A 27,321-nucleotide genomic window follows, 5' to 3' on the forward strand; every position below is an offset into this window, starting at 1 on the left:
CTACCATCTATATATTTTTGGAAATTTTTGAAAATATATTTTACAAATATAAAACTTTTTTTTTTTTTTAAGAAATTCAAAAAATATTTTACATTTTCTGAAATCAATTAAGGAAACATGTTCACTTCTCATATTTGAAAAAAAGTAGTTGTGTTATTGTCAATAACACGTTAACTTTTTAAAAATTAATGAATTGGAAATGTATTTTCTTGTCCCTGAAACACATTTTGAAAACAAACAAAAAAACATTTTGGTTGAAACTAAATTTGAGTTTTGTTTTTAATTGAACAAAATACACTTAACATCACTGTTTACAACATATATTTAAAATACATTTTGGCCAGAAAAAGAAAAAAAATGCCGTTCAAAAATAAACATAAATACTTTAATAACAATGAAATAAATGTATTTCTTACATTTAGTTAATACATGAACTAGCAGGATTTGAAGTGTTATTAAGAAAGCAAACAAGGTCTGTTCTGATTTCACGTCGACTTTAAGATTCATAAATAAATGGCACTTATGAACACATCCGGTCTGTGTTTGCAGAGGTAAACGGTGGAAGACTAATCTGAAGGTTTTCAAGCACATTCTCGCTGACAAACGTTCGTCTCTGTGTACCATTTCAGCCGTTAACTAATCAAACAACATACAAAAAAGAAAGAAAGAAAAACCCCACACAACTCCATTATTCAGTTCATCATAAAAACCACCAAGAACACACAAAAGAAATACAACGGCTTTTCTACAGATTTACAAAAGATGGCACCGACATCTAAATATAATACTACAACTCTCTCATGTGTCCGTCTCTTCCAGCGTCCATCATCGAGCACGATATTTACAAACCATATACAACGTCCAAAAAAACACCATGTTTCTGATTTAACACATGCAAAAATATCATAACCGTAACATCTGAAATATTCACTTGCTCTATGAGTAGATAGATCACCACATGATCTTTAAATATGGTCCACTTCGGCGCATGCGGAGAGACAGGCTTCAGTAAACCTTCAGGTTTCTCTCCGGCGAGGCACAGGAAGAAGGCACAGATCTCCACAGGAAACAGATCGTGGAAAGCCAAGCCCAGCGGTCAGGTCCGGACCGGTGTGCGATGACGAAACGCTGATTAATAATGAGTCAGAAACGTTTGGCGTGGTTAAATATCATCTTGAGAGGAACTGACCCGCTCAAAATCTTCTAATCGATGCTTGTGGATCAGTTTGAGAGGAAAAAGCGGAGCTTTTGTGGACCAACTGTACTTCATTTTAATACAAAAATGCACTTATCTGAACTTTTTCCCCCTCTCAAAGAGGAAATCTGATTCAAGTGAAATGGAAATCAGCACCGTTTACTTGTCTTCATTTTGTTTGTGGAAGATCCTCCTCAGCATACGTGACTAACTAAACCAAACTAACTAACTAACTAACCATCTAGGACCAGCTAATGAAGGCAAACAGGAAGAAAAGGTGATTGTTGGCATGTCTTGATAAAAATCCTCAAGTGCTTATTTGATGAACCCTTCTTCACTCTCTCTCTCTCTCTCTTTCTCTTCATCTTTGGTGATGAGCGAGTCTCGTGAACCCGGCGGGGATGTGAGAGCTGGGAGACGTTCAGACGTGAACGAGAGCGAGGTAGAGGCGCAGGGTTCGTCCGAGTCTCTGGGATGAAACGGCTTCAGCAGACGACCGCCGGAGCTTTAATGAGCTCCTTTTGAACCCGGCGGGTTGTGAATCCAGTCCAAGACGATCAGAGACAAGCTGCCGATCATGAAGAAGATACCCACCACCAGGAAAACGGCTGCCTGGAGATCAAATCACATTCAATTAAAAAAAACATAACGTAATATAATATAGGAATTATGAAAAAACAAAAAAAATATAATCTTCTGCTCATCAAGCCTGCATTTATTTGATCAAAAATACAGAAAAAAACAGTAATATTGTGAAATATTATATATGCATTTATAAAAATAAAAAAAAATTCTAATAATATATATTCTAATAATTTATTTTCTTTACTATCACTTTTTATCAATTTAACACATCCTTGCTGAATAAAAGTATTGATTTTATTTAAAAAAAAGAAAGAAAAAAAATTACTGACCCCAAATTACTGACCAGTAGTGTATATTGTTATTACAAAATATTAATATTTTAAAAACATAGCTTTTTTTTTTTTTTTTTTTTACTTTTTATTCATCAAAGTATCCTAAAAAAGTATCACATGTTCTGAAAAAATATTAAGCAGCAGAACTGTTTCCAACTTTGATAATGAATCATCATATTAGAAGGATTTCTAAAGGATCATGTGATAATGATCCTAAAAATTCAGCTTTGCATCACAGAAATAAATGATCATTTTAAGTATAATAAATTTAAAAACAATTATTTTAGGTTATAATAATATATCACAATATACATTTTTTTTCTGTATTTTTGATCAAATAAATGCAGGCTTGATGAGCAGAAGAAACTTCTTTCAAAAACATTAAAAATAGTTATGTTTTTCAAAAACATTAGAAATAGTTTTTTCAAAACTTTTGGTCTGTACTGTATATATATATATATATATATATATATATATATATATATATGTAAATTAGTTTTTAATTAATTTTTACATTACTTACAGTTAAAAAAATATCATGAAAATATAATATAATATAATATAATATAATATAATATAATATAATATAATAATAGCTGGGTAGTAACTGATTAAATGTAACCTGTATTACATAAAGATTCCAAAAATGAAAAACTTGTAATTACATTATATTGCATTTTTTAAATGCATACATTTTTTTAAATCACCAGATTACAGTGACAATGGATTAGAGGATAATATATTATTTATACATTAATTATTTAAAGTAAAACTTGATTTCATCATTTTAAAATGTTACTTAATTTATGGATTCCATGAATCCATTTTTACACCTCATCATTTTAATATTCACTTGAGATTTTAAGTCAATATTTGAATTATTATTATTATTAATTTTTGGTTTAAAATTTTTAGGATTTAATTAATTAGCTTTTATCCATTCGTGCTAAGGTTAGTTCAAAAGTAGTCCGGTTATATTACCTTCAGTATGTAATGCAACAGAACGTCTCAAATTAAAATTTTCAACAATATTCAGTAAAGGACCACAATCTGAAAGTATCTACCCAGCACTGAACAACAGAACAGAATAGAGTCTTCTCTTACAGATATTTTCTGCGGCGATCTGAAGGGTAAACTCTTGACGAGCCGCAGGTAAAAGGCGGCCGGGAGGATGAAGATGAGCATGGTGGCTGCAGACGATCCTACAGGAGGAAGAGGAGGAATGTGTGTGAGATCAGCTTTATTTCTCAGATCTACTGACACGCGAGAGAGCACTGACCGATGAAGCCGAAGATGTCTCTGATGGTGGGGACGAAGATCACCAGGAGGTTGTTGAAGGCCAGTATCGCAGCGGCGATGAGCAAGTGTCGGATCCAGCTGAACTCTTTTCCAGCGAAACACATTGTGATGATTGAAGAACGGATCTGAACACACAAATCAACACACGATACAGAACTTAGAAAAAGACCAGTAAAGCATTCACTTTTTTAACAAAAGATATTGTGAGTGAAATGGGAAATACAAACATTATTACTGTTCATATATAGTGTTTTTATGTATATATACATTTCCACTTTTCAATTTATATTAGTTTTAACAATAGAAGTGATTTTTTTTCACATAAATGTATTTGAAAGCCTTTGCACCATAGATGCTAAATGTGTATTAGAGAAACAGCTCCAGTATACAGATGATTCAACACAAATGAAAAGCAAACATCTTCGTATATGAACACGATTTTCTGATTAGATCTAATCAAATGCCTTGGAGAACTAATATTATGGTAGAAAGTTATTCTAGCTCTGCAAACTCACACACACGCACACACACACACACACTCACGCACACACACACACAGTTTTCCTCTGTCGGACTCGTTACAATTTCACACTGCAAAAAAAAAAAATATTTTCTTAATTAAGATTTTTCACTTGTTTTATAATATAAGCATTTTTATATAAAAATACATTTAGTTGAGAAAAAACCCTAACCTTAACCCTCAACATGTAAAAAATTAATTAAAATGTAATATTAACAAATTGAGACATATATTATTTTTAATAAATATTCTTAATTTATTAACAATTCTTAAAGAATTTATTGAATATACAACTACTTCTAATAATAACAAATAGATAAAAATAAAATATAAAATCTTATATTAAAACAATTATTTATAAATGTTATAATATTATCATGTTAAAAATAATATATATAAAATTATACCAAAAAAAAAATCTTATAGTCTTCTGACTGCACTAGCAGATTTTTTTTTTAATGAATTTTTCATTAATATCTTAGGTCATATTGCTTCACTACTAAAAGTATCTTGATTTATGATCATTCAGATGATTTACTTATTTTTTTGCATATCTCTGAACTCTTGCTTCAGTCCTTTTATTTATTTACATCACGTTAAGCAGCAAGACGTAATGTTATTTTAATGGCATCAAACAATTAACCAAAAAACTATATGAATCATATCTGTGAGTAAAAATGTGTATTTCCATTATAAAGTGTAGTCCAGTAAAATATAGTGGTTCTTTTGAGTGCTTTTTTAGCAGAAAAAGTTGATTAAGTGATTTCTGCGACATGGTTTAATAAGAACAGGTTGGGTTCATAACACATCACTAAAGAAGTGTAGAGCAGACTTGGGGCCAGTTTTACTAACAGCTCGTGCTAATGTTCCCCGTTTAGTAAAACTGGCCCTGGAAGAGTCCTCCAGCCGTCACATGGGTGCCACATTTCAGTCCAGACTCCAAGCATTTGAGACATTTTCCCAGTTCCTGTCACGTCTCTGACTGCCTTGACTACAGCTCAGATGTTTTCACACTCTCTTTAAAGTAAAGGTCAACTCGTTTCAGTCGGCTAAGATGGTCAATCTCTAGCATTGTTACTTTCATTCAACGAGGATGCATTAAATCGATTGAAAAGTGACGGCAAATGCATGCAGATAATGTTACAAAAGATTTCGGTTTCAAATAAATCCTGTTCTCTTCAGCTTTCTGGTCATCAAATAATCTTATGGTTTGCATAAACATATGAACTGTCTTCAACATCGATAACGATCAGAAATGTTAGCAGTAAATCATTGTATCAGAATGATTTCTGAAGATCATGTGACACTGAAGACTGCAGTAATACATCACAGAAATAAATGTCAAAATATATTCACATCAAAAACTGTTTTTTGATCAAATAAATGCAAAAAAAAGTAAAATGCGTATTAGTACAAGTCATTTTCAATGCAATATTTTTGTGTAACTACAGTAGTGTGTTGTGTTAATTTGCATGTTCGTCTCATTCTTTTTATAGCATGAAAACAGACCACTTCTGTTTTTTTCCAAATACTGTAATCTAAGAAATGTCTGTAAGAGCTTGTTGTCCTGAATAGCTTTAGTGTAGTTATCTGCCTGTTGTTTTTTGTCGTGCAGATAACACTTTCAGCCTTGGTGTTGTTTAATTGCTTCGAAATAAGTAGCTTAGCATGCTAGTTTCAGAGAAACGGCTCTAAAAATAGCTTCAGAGATCACAAAGACAGAAGTGAGAGAGAGATCAGTCATCAACCACAAAACCAGATGAAGAAAAGTGTCACTGTGAGCGAGAGAAAGCCACGAGGTTCTGCTGGAGGAACACTCTCTAATCAAGCTCCTGTATGGAGCGGCTGAGTTACTCTCAGATGGGTGTAAACTATCTGACGTGACCTTTGACCCTGGGCTGCACTGACCTCACATGAGAGACAGACCGGCCTAATCACAGGGTCAGAGCACCAACTAACATATATGAAAAAAAAAAAAAAAAAAATTATATATAAATATATATATATATATATATATATATATGCATTTGTAATTTTTTTTTCAAAATAAACAAATAAATAAGAACATTTTATTTTATTTTAGCTTTAGAGCATATTAATTAATTGATTTAAGTTTTATTTATTTTTATATTTTCAGTTGTCAATTTAATACATTGTTGTTTTTTTATTATTACTTTAAATACTTCTGTTTAGGTTAGAGGCCTTTCTAAGATTAGTTTATTTTTATTTTAGCTTTAGTTTACTAATATTGATGAATTTATTATTAATTTTAGTTTTTTATTATTTTATTCATATTTATGTATTTGTTATTTTATTTAGTTAGGTAAAAACTGTTAGCCTGAATGCACTTTAAGTCGCTTTGGATCAAAATCATCTGCTAAATGCATACATTTATTTATTTTATTTTATTTTAATTTTAATGCTTCTGTTTTTACTTTGTATACATTTTTGTGTTTCACTGTATTATTATTATCTTTTCATTTCCAGTTAGACATTTTAATGCTTCAATTTTATTTTGGTTAGGTTGCAACATTACATTCCTACATTTAATTACATTTTTCATTTATATTGAATTAAATCATATTATACTAAAATACATATATATTTAAGATATTTATATTATTTAATGACAACAACCCTGAAAAGGATATCTTAAAAGAAGCATGTATATTATGCACACAATGCAAGTGAAGTACTGACTTAAAAAAATAAAAGATGAGTAGATTTTCCAACTTAAACTAATTATTCACACAAAAATCCAGAATTCTCATGAGGAGCCTGGTTTAGACTCGTTCAGAATAAAAGCACTCGCATCGCCGTTTTCTGTTAGCGAGTGTCGTCTGTGCATCTGACTCAAGGTCTCCGTTGGCTCTCAGACGAAACAAAACAAAAGAAATCTCACGCACAAAGGCCGTGACATTTAAGAGCAACTTGAAGGCCAAGAACTCCTTGGAAACATGAAATGTCACATTGCCAAACTCTGCGACCCCTGAGCAGGCCTCAGCTCAACTGTGCTCTGTTACACAGGTTGCCTGAAGCCGAATCGCTTTCACCGGTCCTGATGAAATCACCTTCGACAGACTGATCAAATAAGAGCAGCACCTGTCAGTCTTCAGTGAAACGCTGATCTGACTCTGAGAGCTGCAGGAGTGTTGTGTGTTTATAGCGCCACGGTGGCCACTTGCTGTAACTGCAGCTTTGCAAGTTCACTGCACTGCATCAGGTAATATTCCACTGGCTTTGATCGCCCCTCCCTCACTGTGAGAGTGTGTGTGTGTGTGTGTGCGCGTGTGTGTGTGTGTGTGTGTGTGAGCAAAAGAAGCTCTTCGTCGCCTTCTGCTTGTCACATGACAGAAACACACATTATTCATTAAACAAATCAGTGTTATTTTATTGTTACTGATATATCACTGTTGTTTTTTTTTACATTAAAAATTTTATTTTATTTTTTAACTCATTTTATTTAACATTTTAATTTTGTTGTGTGTGTGTTTTTTTTGTAATTTTTATTATTTATAAATTCCCCTAAATGTCTATATATTTTTAAATGTTTTATTTTTTGTTATTTAATACATCAAGTTAGATTAAAAATAAGAATTGGTGCCTTTGCAACTAGTTTAAGTGTTAATATATTTCATTTCAGTTAACGTTTCTTTTATTTCAAGTAGTGTTACGGTTTTACTATCATTGATATACATATGTATATATAGATATATATATAGTTTACTAATATTTTGAATTAGATTTCATTTTTCTAGTTTTTGTCATTTCTATGAATTAAATTTTTTTTTTTTAGATATTTTAATAAATACATTTCATTTTTTATTTGTTTTTATTATTTATTTTAGTTATTTAAAAAAAATCAAGCTGAAAATGAAAAATGTTCCCTTAGAAACTAGCTTAAATAAAATAAGTTTATGTATTTTTTTATGGTTTTAGTATCATCGCTTTTCTGTTTTCGCTTATTTGTTTGTATTTTATCAGTTTTAATTATCTTATCACATAAAGTTACACTAAACAAAAGCAAGAATCTTTGTCTTGTCAACTAGCTGAAACTAAATATATATTTTATTTAACATAAAATAAAATTACTTTTTTTTCCAAGTAATGATTTTTTATGGTTTTAGTTTTAGTTAACTATAATAACCCTGAAACAATCCAGTTTGTAACTATTTTTTTCCAGTGCTGAAGCAGGGTTGAAATGTGCAGAATATGATAAAAAGTGTTGAAACTACTAGCAGTTACCAGATATTTCAATAGTTGTTGCTGGTTCTGATATCTAATGAACAGGGTGACCGATGACCAATAAGATACTGATATTAATATGGTTGCATTAATTAAGGGTAGCATGCACTAAAATTGTAGAAATGAAGAGCAGCGCCCTCTGGTGGACATTTACAACCTCAATAAGAGTAAGAGGAGGTGGATACATCACTTCACAGCATGTTCACAGGGTGTGTTTAGTTACTCACAGGGAACAGCACAATGGGAACGGTCAGCGTCACCGCCGTCAGCACGGCCAGACGCACCAGAAGAAGCATCGTGTCAAACTTGTAGACCTTTGTGAAGGTGTGAAGCAGCTCTGCCTCCACATGATCTGACACACACACACACACACACACACACAGACAGAGAGTGAGGAGCACGTCGTGATGGAAGAGCGCTGAAGGTGTGTATGAGGAGAGTGTGTTTGTAGCGTACCATAAAACGTCATGTAACCGAAGAGAGCGGAGAGCAGGTACATCACCAGCATCGCCAGGATGGACAGGTTCGATACCTTCTGCATCTTCCTTCGAGAGCGACTGAGGAACACCAGGAGCGGATTTCATTCCCAAAAAAAAATAAAAAAAATAAAGTTTTGTTACTGGAACTGTAAAAAAATAATACTACTAATAAAACATTTTATATATATATGTGCACTACCGTTCAAAAGTCTGTGGTTAGTAAGACTTGTAATGTTTTTAAAGAAGTCTCTTCTGCTCTTCAAGGCTGCATTTATTTCATTAAAAATACAGAAAAAATACAGTAATCTTGCAAAATGTTGTTGCAATATAAAATAAAGGTTTTTATTTTAATATCCTTTTAAAAGGTAATTTATTTCTGTGACGCAAAGATGAATTTTCTGAAAGCTGAAAGTGTCACATGTTTCTTCAGAAATCATTCTGATATGCTGATTTATTAATAGAGTTATCAATAGTTTGGCTGACATTATTTTTTGGGGGGGTAACTACAATTCTTTTTTAGGATTCTTTGATGAATAAAAAGTTAGAAAGAACAGCAAACTTCTTAACAATTTAACATTCTTGCGGAGTAAAAGTTTAAATTTCTTAAAAAAAAAAGAATGAATAAAAATGTACGGACATCAAACTTTTGAACGGTAGTGTGTATTGTTAGAAAAGATTTCTATTTTAAATAAATGCTCTTCTTTTTAACTTTTTGTTCATCAAAGATTCCTGAAAAAAAGTATCAAAGGCTCCAAAAAAATAAAAAAATAAATAAATACAATTATATATATATATATATAGCAGCACAACAGTTTCAGCACTGATAATAAATCAGCAAATAACAGTAGAATGATGCTGAAAATACAGCATTCTATCATAGAAATAAATTACATTTTAATGTATATTAAAATAGAAAATCTTTATTTTACATCACAATAATATTTCACAATATAAATTTTTTTTCTTGTATTTTTGATCAAATAAATGCAGCTTTTGATGAGCAGAAAAAACCCTGTAAAAATCATAAAAAAAAATTAAATAAAAAATTGCTCTGATCCCAAACTTTTCGACAGTAGTGCACACACACACACACACACACACACACACAGTTTTCTACATTGGTGCATTATGATTTTAGTGTTATTTTGCACAAGTACAAAGTTTCTCTCACTCTTTGAGTTCGCTGTAGATGGGCAGAACTTCAGGATGACAGACGAAGGCGAAGGCGAGGATGGGAACGGTGTACGCGGTCTGAAAGACACAAACACAGCAAGCGGCGTGAGGCGGTGTCCACACACAGCGTCCAGTCTGACAGGCTCAGGCACATGTTTCCACGTCACCTGTGAGTTGAACACAAAGTATTTGGGCGTGCACATGTCCTCGGTGTCCTCGGGGCGAGGCGTGACCTGGACGGCGCTGTGGAGCGGTGCGTGAGGATCCGGGTGAGGAGCGTTCACTGCTGATAAAGAGGTCAGCGTCGAGGCGTTGTGCAGCGAGTACAGACCCAGAGCATCCGAGCCGTTCTGGAAGAAGAACGGCAGAGGACACGGCAGGATCGTCTTCTTATAGATCAGCTGAGAATCAAACCAGAGACACCAAACAATGCAATCAGAAACAGATCAACCCAGAGAGAATCAAAGTTACCTTAAAACACGATTTAACAGGGTTATCATCATCTAAAACTAGATGCATAAAAAAAGTTCATGAAATAAAATGTAATAAACACTTTTTTAACATAACAAAAAAAAAAAAAAAATTAAATAAAAATTAAAAATAAACTAAAAAAGAAAAACAAAATGTTAACTAAAATTTGATAAAGGTTTTGAACTGAGTAATTATAGTTCACTAAAAACTCAAAACATATCTGACATAAGTTTTGTTGCTTGAAATATAACTTCTTGATATACTAAAATAACTAATTTATATAGAAAAACTACTACAATGGAAAAATATATATTAGTTCACTAAAAGCATAAAAATGATCTTCATGACTAGTAATAAAATAAAATCCTTTCACTTAACTTTTAATTAGGTTTAACTTGTACTAAAATAAGTAAAATAAAAATAAAAACATTCACAGACATTTAAAAAACCAATAAAAATATATTTTTAAATGTTATTAAAAACTATAATAGTGAAGTCATGCTTTGCACTAAAAAAGTTCAAAAAAATATACTTTATAAAAAAAAAAAAAACATGTTATTTCAATAATATTAGATGAACACTGGTTTGGAACAGCATGAGGGCGAGTGAATGATTTTCACTTTTACTGAACAGAAAGCTGCTATTAAACATCCAGAGCAAATGAAGAGAAACGTACCACTCCGAGGAAGAACACCATACATGAGAGAGAGAAGCCGCTGGTGTAGCCCAGATACCCTGATGAGAGAGAGGACAACCAGCGTCACACACACACACACACACACACACACTGCACTGCTCACAGACAAGTCTTACCCAGGTTCTTCAGCAGAGACAGCGGCAGAATGATGCAGACGGACACCAACACCACTGCGTAGTTCCCGTTCAGATACCACTCACTGCACAGAGAACCAGAACATATACTCACAGCAGCGCTCTTAGATGATGCGGAGATCTCAAAACATGCTGCAGAACCATTCCATTCATTATATGGATTCCATCTGCGCTTTATACAACACGGATGCTTTCAAAGCCGCTTTAGCAAAAAGGCACTGTTGTAAAATGTGATCATGGAGCACAAAAGCAGTCTTAAGTTACTGGGGTATATTTGTAGCAATAACCAACAAATAAATAAAAAAACACTGCATGGGTCAAAATTATACATTTTTATTTTATGCCAAAAATCATTAGGATATTAAGTAAAGATCATGTTCCATGAAGACATTTTGTAAATTTCCTACCATAAATATATAATCTAGTTTTTGATCAGTAATATGCATTGCTAAGAGCTTCATTTGAACGACTTTAATGATGATTTTCTCAATACTTAGATTTTTCTGCACGCTCAGATTCCAGATTTTCAAATAGTTGTATCTCAGACAAATATTATATCCTCCTCACTAACCAGACATCAATGGAAAGATTATTTATTCAGCTTTCAGATGATGCATAAATCTCAATTTCGAGAAATTGACTCCTATGATTGGTTTTGTGGTTACAAATGTCAATAAATATAAAATGATTCAGTTTCAGCTTTAAACAAGCTCTACAAAAGACAAGTGCCATTATTCAGTATTTTGTATCTAAACATCCTTTAATCAAAATGCATTTTCATGAGAAGCAAAATGACAAAACCCGTTTTCTCAGAAGTACATCAGAACTGAGTCAGATTCTGCCAATGCGGTCAGAAACAAAAAGGATTTCTTAAATACATGTATACATTTTTTACATGATGCATGCTTCAATCCCTATTTCTCTCCAATCAATCACAGACACTCACACTGCCACAGATTTCCATCATAAATCAGTTATTATGCTTTTATCTACAGACACAAACACTGAGTCTTACCCAGAGTTCTCCTCCAGCCCCAGAAACGCTCGAATCACCTCCGGCAGCTCGTATTTGACTATGAACAGGTAGCTGGACATGGCTGAAGACGAGCCAGACACACATTACTATCACATCACTCACGCTACAAACTGAAGACTCAAGCTACTTTCAATATAGCATCATTACCTCCGATATTCTGCAGAGTTATTGACCCAAAAGCTGCCATTTTTCCCGGCCATCCAAACGCTCTTTCCCCGAGCTTCTCGTAGATCAGCGAGCCTGCAGCCAGAGGATATTACAGCATCAAATACACGTTTCATAAGTTAATATGTGTGTTTACGATCGCTCTACAAGCTCACCTCCTTCTTTGGCCGTCACTAGTAACAGATGAACAGAGTACAGCGACAGGATAGCGACTCCAAACAGGAGAATGCTGCAGAAACAGAAGGAAACATTAGGAACGCTTCCTATCATGAGCTACCCAGCCAGTACGGAACGTTCTGACAACGTTATATAAACGTTACAACTGAACATTCCTAATGTTTATGGAACATTCTAGTAACTTGATTAATGTCTGATACGATGAGAGAAAATGTTTTGAGATCAACATTCTCAGAATGTTCTTATGATGTTATTTGTATCTGATGAACATTCTAAAAAAACATTTTACGTAACGTTTAAATAACCTTCCAAACAAACCTGAACATTTGAAAATATTTGAAAATAAACATTAAAATTACGTTTTATTTTGGGGTAGAAACTAAGTTAGTAGATATTCATATATATATATATATTTTGATGTGTTTGTTATTTGCAGTGGTTACTATTGTTGTTTTGGTGATTTGCATCAAAACCAGTTAGGGGTCAGTTTGAACAAGTCAAATGGTTTCCATTTCAGAAATCTGCTCACCTTATTTTGAGAGTATAGATAGCATTAGAGCTGTGTGTGGTCAATGCACAGACACACATATGTGCAGTCTGCATTTAGAAAACGCTTCAAAAATAAACCGCAGTTACTGTCACAGCATGTTTCTTAGCCAATATAAGATGATCAGAGATGTGCTAAAGAGCATCTGACTTACAGACGAGTCTCGAAATATTACGCAACAACAGTAGATGTTAAAGTCAAAGATATGCATTGATAACATTTGCAACTTTTCTAAAGCAAGATTTTTGACTATGAGAAAATCTTCTCCACAATTCAGCTTATTTGAGCCAAGGACCGCCAGCTTGGACAGGAAGAGACCGTTTGAATGACATATGAAGCGACGCATAAAACAAGTCTAATTCACGTTCAGCTGCAGCCAGACAAACTGAGCGACAGAGAGATGGATCTCTAGAATCAGTTAATGGTGGTTTAGTCACATGACACTGGCCTCCTGCGGCTCACCGAACAGAAATAACCGTCTGACACGAGCGCCGGAGAATGAAAGAGAGATGTGAGGTTGAGACTGAGCTCTGAGAGCTGTAGGTGTGCATCCACGGCTTCCTCCTGCTGGCCTCACTCTCTCTCACACACACACACACTCACTCACACACACACACTCACACACACTCTCTCTCACACTCACTCACACAATTTCTCTCACTCTCTCTCACACACTCTCTCACACAGACACACTCTCTCTCACACTCACCCACTCACACTCACCCTCACACACACACTCTCTCACACACTCACCCACTCACACAATCACACTCTATCTCACACTATCTCTCACTCACCCACTCACACACACACACACACTCTCTCTCTCTCACACACTCTCTCACACACTCACCCACTCACACAATCACACTCTATCTCACACTATCTCTCACTCACCCACTCACACACACACACACACTCTCTCTCTCTCTCACACACTCTCTCACACACTCACCCACTCACACTCTCACACACTCAGTCTCTCACTCACACTCTCACACACTCTCTCACACACTCACCCACTCACACTCACACACACTCTCACACACTCACCCACTCACACTCACACACTCTCTCACACACTCACCCAATCACACTCACACACACTCTCACACACTCAGTCTCTCACTTACACTCTCTCACACTCAGTCTCTTACAGAGACACACTCTCTCTCACACACACTCTCTCACACACTCACCCACTCACACACACACTCTCTATCTCACACTTTCTCTCACTCACACTCTCACACTCAGTCTCTCAAACACACTCACACACACTCTTTCACTCACCCACGTTTGTTTCTGTGTAAAGTGTGTTCATCCGATAGGTGTAATGGTTTTTATACTGTACAAACTGTATATTCTCTACACCTAACCCTAACCCTCACAGGAAACTTTGTGCATTTTTACTTTCTCAAAAAAACTCATTCTGTATGATTTATAAGCGTTTTGAAAAATGGGGACATGGGTTATGTGCTCATAAGTCACCCTCTCCTTGTAATACCTGTGTCATACCCATGTCATTATACAGAGTTGTGTCCTGATATGACACAAAAACATGCCCACTCTCTCTCACTCACCCAATCACACTCACACTCTCACACACACACACACACACACACACACACACACACACACACACACACACACACACACACACACACACACTCTCTCTCTCTCTCTCACTCACCCACTCACACACACTCTCTCTCTCACTCACACACTCACACTCTCTCACACACACACACACACACACACACACACACACACTCTCTTTCACTCACCCACTCACACTCTCTCACTCACACACACACACACACACACACTTTAACCCTTACTGAACACCAGACGCTGAACTAAATATAGCCATATAGTTTATTAGCGTTGTGCGCGGTGTAGCGTGTCACAGAAATCCTGCCGTCCCGACAGAACGATCGCCAGCACATTCTTAGATAAGAACCTCTCCAGGGCTTTCTGGAAGTACCTCGTTGGCTACAAACAGGGCTGTAGCAAACATTAAAACTTTTGAAACAATACATAGATAGAATCTAACTTTTCTTATTTAGTGGCACTTTCATCTTTTTTTTATATATGTCTATACAGTTTTTATTCATTTTTATTTCAGTTTTGGGTAATATGAAAATGTATAATGTATTTATTTATTTTGCTACTCCTTGACAGTAAAAATAACTATATCATTAAATATTAATTTATTCATTTAGGTTTCAAGTTTTTAATGCCTACTGTGGCCAAATCGTAGCCATAGCTAGTTTATTAAAACTATTAAAATCCACAAACATATTTTACTATTATGGTCATTCATTTTATTTTTTAATTTTGATAAAAAAATAAATTAGGATCTCTGTCAGGATTACGGCATTACATTTTATGCAAATACCAAAAAAAGTTAATAAACTACACTAAATATTTATTTAACAAAGAAGTACTGTCCTAATACAACTAACCACTGCCCTCCAGCAACTAGGATTAAGATTGGTTGAAAGTTCCGACACCTCATTAATATTCATGAGCCAAGCTGATAAGTCCCTCCCACTTTCCACATCATTCTGAGCACAGATACTCACACAAACAGTATGATGCCAGTGTTGGCCATAGCGAAAGACAATCCCAGAATTCCACTGCCCATGATGGCGTTACTAAGGTTAAAGACGGACATCCCAAACGACGTGTGACCCGGGTGCTGCGAGACAGAAACACAGAGTTAACCAACAGCTCCATGGAGAGAGAATATGAATATGCTAATGTGTTTCAGAACAAGGATCTCACATGTTCTTCTTCCTCGTATTTCTTCTTCTTCAAGATGCCATTGGTGAGAAACTTCTGACTCTCTGTGTCGTCCTCATCCAGAAGTGAGCTGCAATCGACGACACAAACACATGTCATTTCACAAGACATTTCACAGGTTGTTTGTTTGCTGTTACACGATGAATCGATGCATGGATGTGTCAGCATATGACGTCATTTCCCATCAAGCTATGTGACACAATGTTCTAGATGTGGACATCAAACAGCGTCAGGGTTAAACACACAACAGCGACTCTCACCCGTTAATAATGGCCTTCTCTGAATCGATGGGCGAGAAGCGTTCGTCCACACTGCTTTCATCGTCCGCCTCCGTGCTCACTTTCTTCAGCTCCATACGCTCCATGTTTACAGCTTAGGATTTCGACTATGAGAAATTAACTGAAAAAAGAACCAGAGAAGTCTGGTTAGAGCTAGAATTAGGGGCAGGTGATAAGACGATACTGATATATATCACAGTATAGTTAACATGAAAGACAGACAGCAGGAATATTAGACTGCTGTCACTTTAAGACCGAACATCCAGATCTAATATACTGTTACACATGCATTGCATTGAAAACTTCTCAGTCATTTTTAAACCGCAATGCTTAAAAATGTGTGCAAAGTGCGACAACAAATGGCAGCTTAACTATTCGTGTTTTTAAGCCAACTGACCCTGAACTGATCTGCTAAAAACAAGTCAACATAACCACACTTGGAGCCAAATATACTGACGGGGACTCTGAACATGCTGTGATAAATCAATCAATATTACCTCAAAACCAAACAAATCTGGTCTGTTCTAGAGGCGAAACACGTCATGATGTTTCAGGGTTGGTTGTTTTTAAATGTACTGCCAAATCACCTTTACAAAAAGCAATGCAATTCTGGGTCTTTATCACACACAAATTTGACAAAAACATATATTTGTCAGACAAATTAGTGCTACAATATTGACATTATGCTGGTTCTTTGCCCACCAGATTCAAGGACAACACAGTTTGACGTCATCCTCTGTATAGAGCGGCCTTTTGTGGCACTTTTTATGGGCATGAGAGACAGATGAAACAAAATCAAGAAATGCTACAAGCCAGATTTGAGCTCAGCAACCGATAAGCCATGGCTCCAATGGTTCATTAAACAAATTCTAGATCTTCTGTCTTTACCTGTTTCTATTTTCAGCCTCAGAAAGTCATTCGTTTTTACCCCACCATAACCTAGTTTGAGCTAACATGTTAATTGCACATTAATAGAGAGAGAAACACTGATCTATTATCAGCTGCAAGATAAATCCTTTTAAATTTCTTTAATTTTTATCATATATTAATTTATTGGTTGCACTTTATTTTACAGTACGTGTACTTACATATACTTATAGTGTACTTACAGTATATTTATCTACGAAAGTTCTGGTAACACAAGATAACTACATGGGGTAAGGTTAGGTTTAGGGGTAGGTTCAGGGTTAGTATCTAGTTATTACATAGTTATTGTAATTACTATAATAAGTACATAGTATGTACATGGGGAACAGGACTGTAAAATAAAGTGCTACCAATTTATATATTTTTTTTATACTATATTATTTATTTTTTTATTACATTTTATAATTTTACACACACACACACACACACACACACACACACACACACATATATATATATATATATATATATATATATATATATATATATATATATACACATACATAAATATTAAAAATAAAAAAAAATCTATAAATTTTTAGTCCAATTTTTATTCACTATTTCAATTTTCATTCCATAAAATTTTTCATCTTTTTTTTTACAATATTAACAACCATTATTAGCTAAAATCATAGAAAACAATTGTTAGAATAATTTCAGATACATAATATTACTTTTCATATTCGAGATAATTGTATGCGAATTTTTTCGAACTTTTGTTACATTTATTTACAGTAAAGTTTACTACAGCACAACAACCATGAAAAATACACAATAATACTAATAAACTGGCCTTTCATGATTTTCAGGGTTTTTTTTTTGCTACTTGAAATTAAACTTCATCTGAAATAAAATACAATTTAAAATAAACAAGGATTTTATTTCAGCTAGTTTTCATTCTCAATTGATAACAATTATACCAAAATAAACAAATCCAATTTTTTTACTTTAAAAATATAAAAAAAAAAAAAAAAACCACGAGAAAATCTTAAACTAAAATTAAAACAAAAACAGAAAACACAGTAGACATTTGAAGTGGACCAAAAAAGTTAACCAAAGTTGTCGTAAGACAAGGATGCATTTTGGTCTTTAGTTTTAGAACAACTTAAACAGATAGTTTTGATCCACTTCAAATGCTGACTATTGCATATTAATAAAAACTATAAGAGTCTCTCAGTGATACTAAAATAACATGGTTTGAACCTTTAAGGATTCATAAACGCGGCCAGAAAAACTGCTGAACTATAGACTCATGGAAATATTTCACAGGTCTGGGAATAGACACATTTACTGGATTTACACACGAGAACAGTTTTACAGAAAGTAAACGTGTGTGTGTGTGTGTGTGTGTGCGTTCCTAATGCAGCTGACTGTTAGACAACAGCAATAAGCTAAAATTCACCAATATTATTTCAATTCAGAATAAACCCTTCTGACAAGCAATGTCATTCATTACTTCATTCATTTGTCTGTTAATGATTGCAACTCGATGCTTTAATATAGAACAACAGTGCATCTAATCCAATCAGAAATTAGGGTCTGAATGATCAGTTTTATTATATTACCTCAACTGTTTTGAGTTTTAATAATATGAATAACCTGATGCTGTGTGTTCATCAACTTCCATTGTAAAAAAAGATTGTAAAAAAATATTTGCAGTTGTTAAAAAAAACTATTAATATACACATAACATATTTTCAGCTGTAAGTCACATCAGATCTTATCCTATATGTCACTGTTGCGAAACATTTTAAAAGGGCACATTTTTCCCCAAAAGGGTGTGTGTTAGTGTGCTAAAGGTTTATATTATCGCTTAAAGTTACCTTATTGGTAGCTTTTAAAAAGGTACCGCAACAACTTTTGTACCCTTTTTTCTGAAATTGCAGCATATCGTGATAGAAGATTAAGTTTTTTAACACTCTTCATGTAAATTCAGCTGTAAGACATTAAGTCTAAGAGCGAACTCCAGCCTTGTAAAACCAGCCTAACCAGTGGAGAGCAGATAAAGCTAATGCAACAAACCCAAACAGACTCAACTTTAACTTCAGCACACATTGAGAAACGCTGAGATCTGACCGTCTCATAACACATGACTAATGCAGCTTTAATTAAAACACAGTAAAACTCTTTTAGATTTACAACCGAAAGCAGACGTAGAAAAACAGTAGATGAAATACTTCAATCGTTTGTCCTTGTCAGCAAAGACATCTCAGATTTTCTCCAGTAATCCAATGCATCTCCTCTAGAGCTTCAGCAGCATTTTGGAGTTACAACAAAGTAAACCAAAATCTAAACCAAACTGTGCAGACGCAGTTTGAGTGAAACCTGTTCAGACTGGCTTTAAACCGGTCTAATGGTGCCTTTCTACTGTGTGATACGACATGGTATGATTCGGTACGGCTCACTTTTGGGGGGTTTCCACTGGGTCCAAGTGAGACGTACCATTACCAAAATATGATGTGTAAACCCTGCTGATCACTGATTGGCCGGAGAGAATCGTCACTACCTGCGTCACTGAACTTGCGATACAAGACCCACTAGATTTAAATCAACACAACCAGAGAAAATACGCAAACAGCTGTCATAATCGAGAAGGTTTTCGTTGATTTCATAACCCAACAATTATATCGTCTGCGATTATGAACGCGATTTTCCATAGCTTGTCAGAGAACTATGGAAAGCAGATGATGGAGATTTACTGCTAATCACAGAACCAGCTTTACTGACTAGATGTGCATTTCAATCGCAATTAATCACGTTCGATTAATCGTGCAGCCCTACGATGCAGAATGAAAAAGTTTCGCTCAGCTCTTGGTTGCAACATGTTTATAATCCTGCACACTTAAAGCTGTACTAAACTGCAGTGGAAACACAAAACGAAATGACCTGAGTGTTTTATAATGAAAACACACTCGCTCTTCAAAGGGAAAGTCTGTGTTTGTGCTTGATCAGCGTTCTTCAAGCTGTCGGCTGGACGCAGACCACACACAGAAACACCAACACCGAGCAACCAAATGCAAAACCAACAGATCTCCTCTAGCTTTAACCCAATAATAATATATTAATGGTGGTTTGGTTACTCACAATGAGAGCCGGTCAGACACAGGACACTAGATGTACTCACAGATCAAGGATGAGCTTAGTTTTTTGCCCTGGAGGTGAGTGGACGCTTTAAAGAGCTTTAGGTGGCCCCACCTCAGCCAATCAGGATGCTTCTACATCAACCACTCAGCTCGAAGCTCCGCCCCTCTCTCCTCACCTGCGTCACTGAAGGGCACACAGGCTTCCAGAAATGAGTTTGAGATAACGCGACACGTTGCATCAACTTCTGTTTGCACTGGGGCAAGAATCTGGGGTTGCTCGGCCTCACGGACGCTCTGGGACACCAACCAGCATCCGCCAATCTGCATACGCGACTGAGGCGTGTACACACACATATACAGACACACACTCCAGGGGTCACTGATCAAAAACCTAGAGATGAGCAGAAAATTCCCATCAAAAGTCCCATTGGCAGATATTGGCCAACAACCACGTCCACTTGACAGATTAAAAGACATGCTACTTTCACAATTATTGGGATATTTTGTCAAATATTGAGCAAAATACAGATGATTATTATTTTTATTATTATTATTATTATTATTAAGTAATTATAGATCATCATAAAATCAGATACCTGCACTAGTGATGCCCGATTCGTGAACGAATCGTTCAATTTAACCGGTTCTTCTTAGTGAACCGGTTGAACCAGTTCACCAAATCGAACTGAATCGTTTGAAACGGTTCACGTCTCCAATAAGCATAAATCCACAAATTAGTTAAGCTGTTAACTTTTTTAACGTGACTGACACTCCCTCTGAGTCAGAATAAACCAATATCCCGGGGTAATCCATTTACTCAAACAGTACACTGAATGAAATGCTGTGAAGACCGAACTGAAGATGAACACCGAGCCGAGCCAGATAATGAACGAACACGCCCACTGTTGGAGCAGTTCTCGTTCTCGAGTCAAGAACCGGTTGCTTCGGTGTTCGGATCACCAGTACACTCAACCGAGAATCGTTTCTGTCGGACGCGTCCGAATTGAGAACCGATGAACTGATGATATTGCGCATGCGTGTAATTTTGTAAGTATTTTGTTAAACATCGGAAAGTGTGATAAAATAACTATATTTTATTTTGATTTTTTTTATTATTATTTTTTTTAGATTAATGTTTCCAATCTGTATATTGTATATAATGTATAGGCCAAATGGGTTTTCAGGGAAGTTGGACAATAATTAAGACTCTAAAGACTCTTATGTTTAATAGGAATAAGGGATGATTTATGAGATATCTGTACTGTATTTATAGTTAATGATGACATTCACAAATTGAGTTTGTAGTAAACAGAACATGAACACGAGTAGAGCAGCTGATGACACTGAACTGCAGCACGTGCCGGTTAGAGCGATTCTCGTTCTCTAGTCAAGAACCGGTTGCATCGGTTTTCGGATCATCAGTACACTCAACCGAGAATCGTTTCTGTCGGACGTGTCCGAATTGAGAACCGATGAACTGATGATACTGCGCATGCGCGATTCAGCGTGAAGCCAACTGACTCACAGCATATCTGAACCGAAGGGATTCTTTTGGTGATTGATTCTGATTCTGTACTAGTAATATTATGAGCGCGGGTATTTCGAGGGCTTGGATGAAGGACAATCTGGCGAAACGTAAGTTCATTTAATAACAAATACATCGCAATGGATTATGTTTACTAAGTGGATCATGGTTTCTGCGCTGATGACACCTAATTTATTTACTTTATATCTTGAAGACTTAAATCCTCATATGCACATTATTGCTGTTACTGTATTTAGGTGTTGTTGCAAAACTCAAATGTAAACTTTTCATGATTATGAGGTTTTAACTGACTAAAGTTATGATTACTGACTTTATATATTTGAATGTTTGATAGACGTGACGCCATTACGTCATCGCCAATGGCGTCATTACGTCGAGCGTGAAAGAACCGATGAACCGGTTTTTTCAACCGGTTTATTGAATCGAACCGTCCGAAAGAACCGGTTCGTGGAAAAGAATCGAACTTCCCATCACTAATCTGCACTCCAGATCTTGAAAAATGTACCAACAAATGAAATTATTGGTGAATTTTGTAACATATTTAAGCAAATATGTATTCAGCCATTTTTTTTGTTGTTATACATCAACATTATATCCAATATCATCACTCAAGACGACGCAAACTGATATACTGACCATAATAATAGTGTGATATACTCCCAATTAATCTGGTAATATTATAATAATATATTATAAGTAAATATTGCATAAAATACATGTTCAGCTAATCTTTTTTTATAACATTTAGTTATAGATCAGATCTCTAGATTTATCAATATCAGCGCCAAATGAAACAATGACCACAATATACCAATGTACTGCATTCCCAATTATTGGTAAAGTATTTTTAATAATTCTGGTAATAACCGTGCTTAATATGTCTACAGAATCAATATTTTATTCAATATCAGTGCTCCAGATCTCTAGATATCACTATTGGCAAATGAAAAATCCATCAATGCCAATTGAAATACTGGCCACCAATAGTGCTGCATTTCCAATTATTGGTGAATATTTACCAATATTCACCTAAATATTGTGTAAAATTTGTTCAGCCATTTGTGTGTTATGAAGTTATGTACATTATATCAGATACTGCACTTCAAATCTCTAAATATCAATACTGGCCATTGAAAAATCCATCAGTGCCAAAAAAAGTAGTTAAAAAGCCAATATTACTGTCTTAATGCAGGTGCTCCTTCCTGTGCCAAGAGGCCTTTCCTTATATGGAGACACTCAACACCACGAGCCAATCAGAAGCTCCGGCTCAAGGGTCAAACACACAACACTCCACAGAAACACAACACCTCTACCTCACACTCACAGAGTATTGTATAATAAATTAAATTAAACATTTTCAAAATTAGTACAAATATCTCACCCTCAAACAACAGTTCAGACAGACTTTAAAATAAGCATTCAACTAGTGTCCCAAAAATGAACCCATCATTTTGTTATTTAGACGCTATTTCTTATAAAGATGAAAGCCAACAACAACAAAAATGTACTCTAACCAGTATTAACAAGTCTTTTTCTGGATGTGCACCAACAGTACGCTCTTCAAACTCTTCATAATGGACTCTTTGCTAAATTTAACATTCATTTTTAAAGTGTAGAAAAGTTTTTTTTTTCTACACATATATTTCCATTTAAAATAAATGAATATAGATTTATAACACCGTATATTTTTCTCTCCCCTGACCAATGAAATCAATCTCTTGATATTTTTTCCTCTCTTGAAAAGCACCATCTTAGATTTTTTTTCCAAATTGCAAATTGGAGCACAAAAAATATTTGCTTGAACGCTATAGAAGTTTACCAGACTTGTGCTCCCCACAGTTTATAACGACTTCCGCTTCGGAGAGCCCTAAAAATATGAAAACATCCATCAAAAATATCTGATTCAACTCATCAGCTCATCAGTTCAGACTCCAAGACCTGAAATAGACGGGTCAGATAGGAGAGATGCTAGGAGTGTGCTTCCAGGAACAGGGATGGGAAACCCGGCCCAAGCTCTCATGCTATTATAGTGACTTCTAGGACAGGGTATCCTGGAGCATCATATACATGCAAAAGATCACTGTCTGCGCTTTCGTCAATGTGGGAATGGTTGCCATAGAAACAGAGGAAAGATGAGAGAGATGCCACACTGGGAAGCAACACTCTACACTCCTGCCCGAGACCAGCAACCCAAAAACTGGACATCGTCTCCCAAACAACACACGATTTACACACGATAACATCTTACTTTAGTTTTGATGCAAGTGTTACAAATATAAATTTGTAAATGCATTACATGCAAACGGATTGGATTCAGTATCAAAAACCAGTGAGTAACTTTGGATGGCTTTGATCAATTCTTGAATAATTTAAAAGCAAATGTTTAAAATAATATTTTTACCTCAAAATAATGAAAAATCTAGTTGGCTTAGAAGTTAAACCATTGTTAAAACTGAACTCAGGATCAGATGAAAATGCATTCGGTTCCTAGATTCAGGCATTGTTAACAGAAATGTTAATGCCGCTTTGAGCTGATGGTGGCGCTACACAGTTTGATATAAAACCCCAATATTTGGCATAACAGTAGCTTAGATGCTACTCGAACAACGTGCCAAATTTCACAACTTTTGACTGTTAAAATTTTGGGTTTCCGCAGATTTACTGCCAACATATAAAATATGTTGCTACACACCTATACAAAAATTGCTTGAATGAATAAAAAATATTATTGCAAATATAAAAACCTTATGAAGAGTTTCTTTATTTTGTGGTTGTCATGTCCTTGGTTTCATTGCTCTGTCCAACATCTTATCAGTCTATTGATTTGCTCATTGCAGAACACATAATGGACTGACCTGAGCTGCTCGCATTGAAAATAATGGAAGATGAGGATGAATGACGACAGAGCTATATCTAGAGACGTCATGGACTATTTTCACATGAGGCAATCAGAAACCAACCAGACAACCCTAGTGTTGTGCTAAAAACCAATAAGTAACCATATATCAACGTTCTGGAAACCATCCGGAACACTGTGGCATTGCGGTGGGTTTTCCACGGGCACTCATGTTCTTTAAAAAAAATAAGTTTATTTTCGGTCTTTGAGTTTGCCCCAAAATTACAGCTGGGTCCAAGAATCAGTTATTTTCATTATTGGAAAAAACACTGAACCCAATGATTTCCATGATACTTTGAAAATGCCATCAAAAATAACTACACTTTGATATATACAGTTATTGTGAGAAATATTGTAATATTGTTAAATATTTTTACTATTTGAATATTTTTTAAAAAGTAATTTGATGTGCAGCTGGATTTTCAGCATCATCACTCCAGTCTTTAGTATCTGATATACCGATTTGCAGAAACATGTATTATTATTATTATCAATACTTAAAACAGTTGAGTATATTTTTTCAAGGATTCTTTGATGAATAGATAGATCCAAAGATCAGCGTTTATCTGAAATAAAAAGTTTTTGACATTTTACATTATTCACTATACCATTCAAAAGCTAGTTTTTAACACATTAACAATTTTTTTAGCAGAAAATCTGAATATTTGAATGAAAAAGACAAAAGAACACAATGAACCTACTAACATATATAGCTGAAGAGCTTTATAGCTCAGACTCTAAATTAATAAGAGTTAAATGCATGCATGCAATATCAATAATTAATGGTTGTGCTCATGAATTATTAAAGCTCCATCCAGTTTAGTGTGTGTGTGGTGTGTGTGTGTGTGTGTGTGTGTGTGTGTGAGAGAGAGAGAGAGTTGAGCACTGGTGGGCGGTTCACACATTACAGAATGTTCTGGATTAGCATACACAATACAACTGCAGCACAAGATGCAATCACTTATTCTCATTCTTATGAATTGCTACTTTGCAAGTATAGTGTTTAATAGTTTGAGATCAAGAGAGAGGATTTACTAAAACTTCTCAGAAATTCTCAGATTTTCTTCCTGTTTTGAAAGGTTCTGCTAAATGCATAAAGAATAAGAGTGTCTGCTAAGTGTGTACGTGTACATGCAAATGGAACAGGATAGGAAAAATATTTCCCTCTGAAAACGATGATAAAGTTCACACGTGTCCCTTGTATAAAGCTGGTTTGTTTTGGATGCTGCTTCCTGCATGCAGGTTTACACAAACTACGATATGCATCGCCTTTTTCCAGCCTCAGACTTCGTAAATTGATACAAATGTTGTTAAACACTTGACGTGAGAGTAATTGCGCATTGTGTGTATGTTTAAAGCCTGTAACGCTGCAGGTTTGATGCACGAGCTCCGGCGCGCGCCAAACACAAAACGCTTTGTGTGCGTGAAACTGACACAACACTGTTCACCAAAATATTCAAAATGCACGTTATTTTTTTTTTTACAAAAAACATATATATCGTTCAAATGAGCACTATGATATTTCAAAACATGTTGCTTTCGCATTAGCGCGCGCGTGCATGAAGTAACACAGTTTGTGATTTGTGCAAAAAATACTACATGCAAACATTACTAGGTTTTGTCGTGTAGCAGCATTGAAATAATTAGTATGTTTAAATTCTATTCATATATATATATATTTAGAGATGTTTCTTAATGTATAATTTCTATCTCGCGCCAGCGTCAAACCGTGATTCTGCAGAGGCGCAACGATGTTTCACTTTTATTCTGGAAATAAATGAGTGTTTGAACCCACCTGGATCCTTCAGAGGAGCAGCGCAAAGCTCGCAGGAGGGAGAGGAACTGGCGGCGCTCCTCGGAATCAAACCCGTTTAACCGGAGTCGAGGAGCGCGTGGAAATTTCCACCATGTGATGATGGCAGACCCTCCACGAGCATCAAATTACACAGCAACCACACACACACACACACACACACACACATACAAGCTCACGCGTCTTCATGAGGGGCTTCGTGAGTGTGTACTTGGTCTTCAAGGGTGTTTGGGCAGTTTGTGTTCTTGCTTTTATTTTATTACATTTATTTATTTTATTTAGGGTGTTTTTTTCACAGCTTTTGTTAACAATGACTTTTTGTTGTTATTAAATTGCTTTATTTAACTTAATATTTTATTTGATTTATTTTATACATTATTGGATTGATCTTAAATTACTTTAAGTTACTACCTCACTTGTAATTAATTAATTTATTTTACATTTAAAATTAATTCCAATGAGTACTATTAAGAAATTACGAAATTAATTAATTGCAACTTTGTTGTTATTATTGTTTTTTAGTTTATTACTCTTGCACTGTTATTTATTTAGTTTAATGTTGATCACAGGAGCATCTGATTATAAATTCTAACATAATTCTGTTCTGTTCCTTCATGGAGCTGCTGTAGATCAGCATCAGGCCAGGACAAACTGATAAAGTCTCATCAGTCCTGAGTCTCATCAGTCTGTCATATTCATAAATCACATGAATTGAATTGCTGAGTAATGATCATGTTTAGTTTGTTAAAAGAAGGATGTTAACACACTGCCAAATGTATTCAGATGACTTTGCATTTCTGTGAGTGAACTGATCTCTCTGCCAGCTTCACTCATCAAACACACTCGACTCCTCCTAACTGAATTGCATGCAGATAAAATGCAAAGATTGCAGAATTCAAATCATGCTAATGAATA

The 27,321-nt window shown here is 35.1% G+C and overlaps 1 protein-coding gene across 3 annotated transcripts; it reads right to left on the reverse strand.

Moving 5' to 3' along the window:
* Nucleotides 1-248: 248 nt before the first annotated feature.
* Nucleotides 249-26,528, reverse strand: LOC113065193 (sodium-coupled neutral amino acid transporter 4-like). Of its 3 annotated transcripts, none has more exons than XM_026236450.1 (16): nt 26,389-26,528; nt 16,124-16,262; nt 15,846-15,933; nt 15,644-15,759; nt 12,487-12,560; nt 12,314-12,406; nt 12,146-12,227; nt 11,113-11,195; nt 10,976-11,034; nt 9,996-10,229; nt 9,827-9,906; nt 8,633-8,733; nt 8,404-8,528; nt 3,392-3,536; nt 3,217-3,314; nt 249-1,807 (listed from the first exon to the last, which is right to left on the reverse strand). In XM_026236450.1, the coding sequence occupies exons 2-16, from the start codon at nt 16,225-16,227 to the stop codon at nt 1,703-1,705; spliced, it is 1,587 nt and encodes a 528-aa protein (XP_026092235.1). In that variant the 5' UTR covers nt 16,228-16,262; nt 26,389-26,528; the 3' UTR covers nt 249-1,702. The 3 variants fall into 3 exon arrangements, with proteins under 3 accessions (XP_026092235.1, XP_026092226.1, XP_026092241.1); XM_026236441.1 differs by lacking the exon at nt 26,389-26,528 and adding an exon at nt 20,153-20,253; XM_026236456.1 differs by lacking the exon at nt 26,389-26,528 and adding an exon at nt 19,246-19,624.
* Between the last annotated feature and the right edge of the window lie 793 nt (nt 26,529-27,321).

This window comes from Carassius auratus, chromosome 4, assembly GCF_003368295.1.
Source record: "Carassius auratus strain Wakin chromosome 4, ASM336829v1, whole genome shotgun sequence".
NCBI lineage: Eukaryota > Metazoa > Chordata > Actinopteri > Cypriniformes > Cyprinidae > Carassius > Carassius auratus.

What these genes read in the sequence shown, in the direction of transcription:
- LOC113065193 (XM_026236450.1), bottom strand. Translation starts at nt 16,227, where the DNA reads ATGGAGCGTATGGAGCTGAAGAAAGTGAGCACGGAGGCGGACGATGAA. An exon ending in GGGCTGGAGGAGAACTCTGG is followed by an intron (nt 11,196 to 12,145) that starts GTAAGACTCAGT and finishes TTCTCTGTGCAG; the next exon opens with TGAGTGGTATCTGAACGGGA. An exon ending in ACTTTGTGTTCAACTCACAG is followed by an intron (nt 9,907 to 9,995) that starts GTGACGTGGAAA and finishes TGTGTCTTTCAG; the next exon opens with ACCGCGTACACCGTTCCCAT.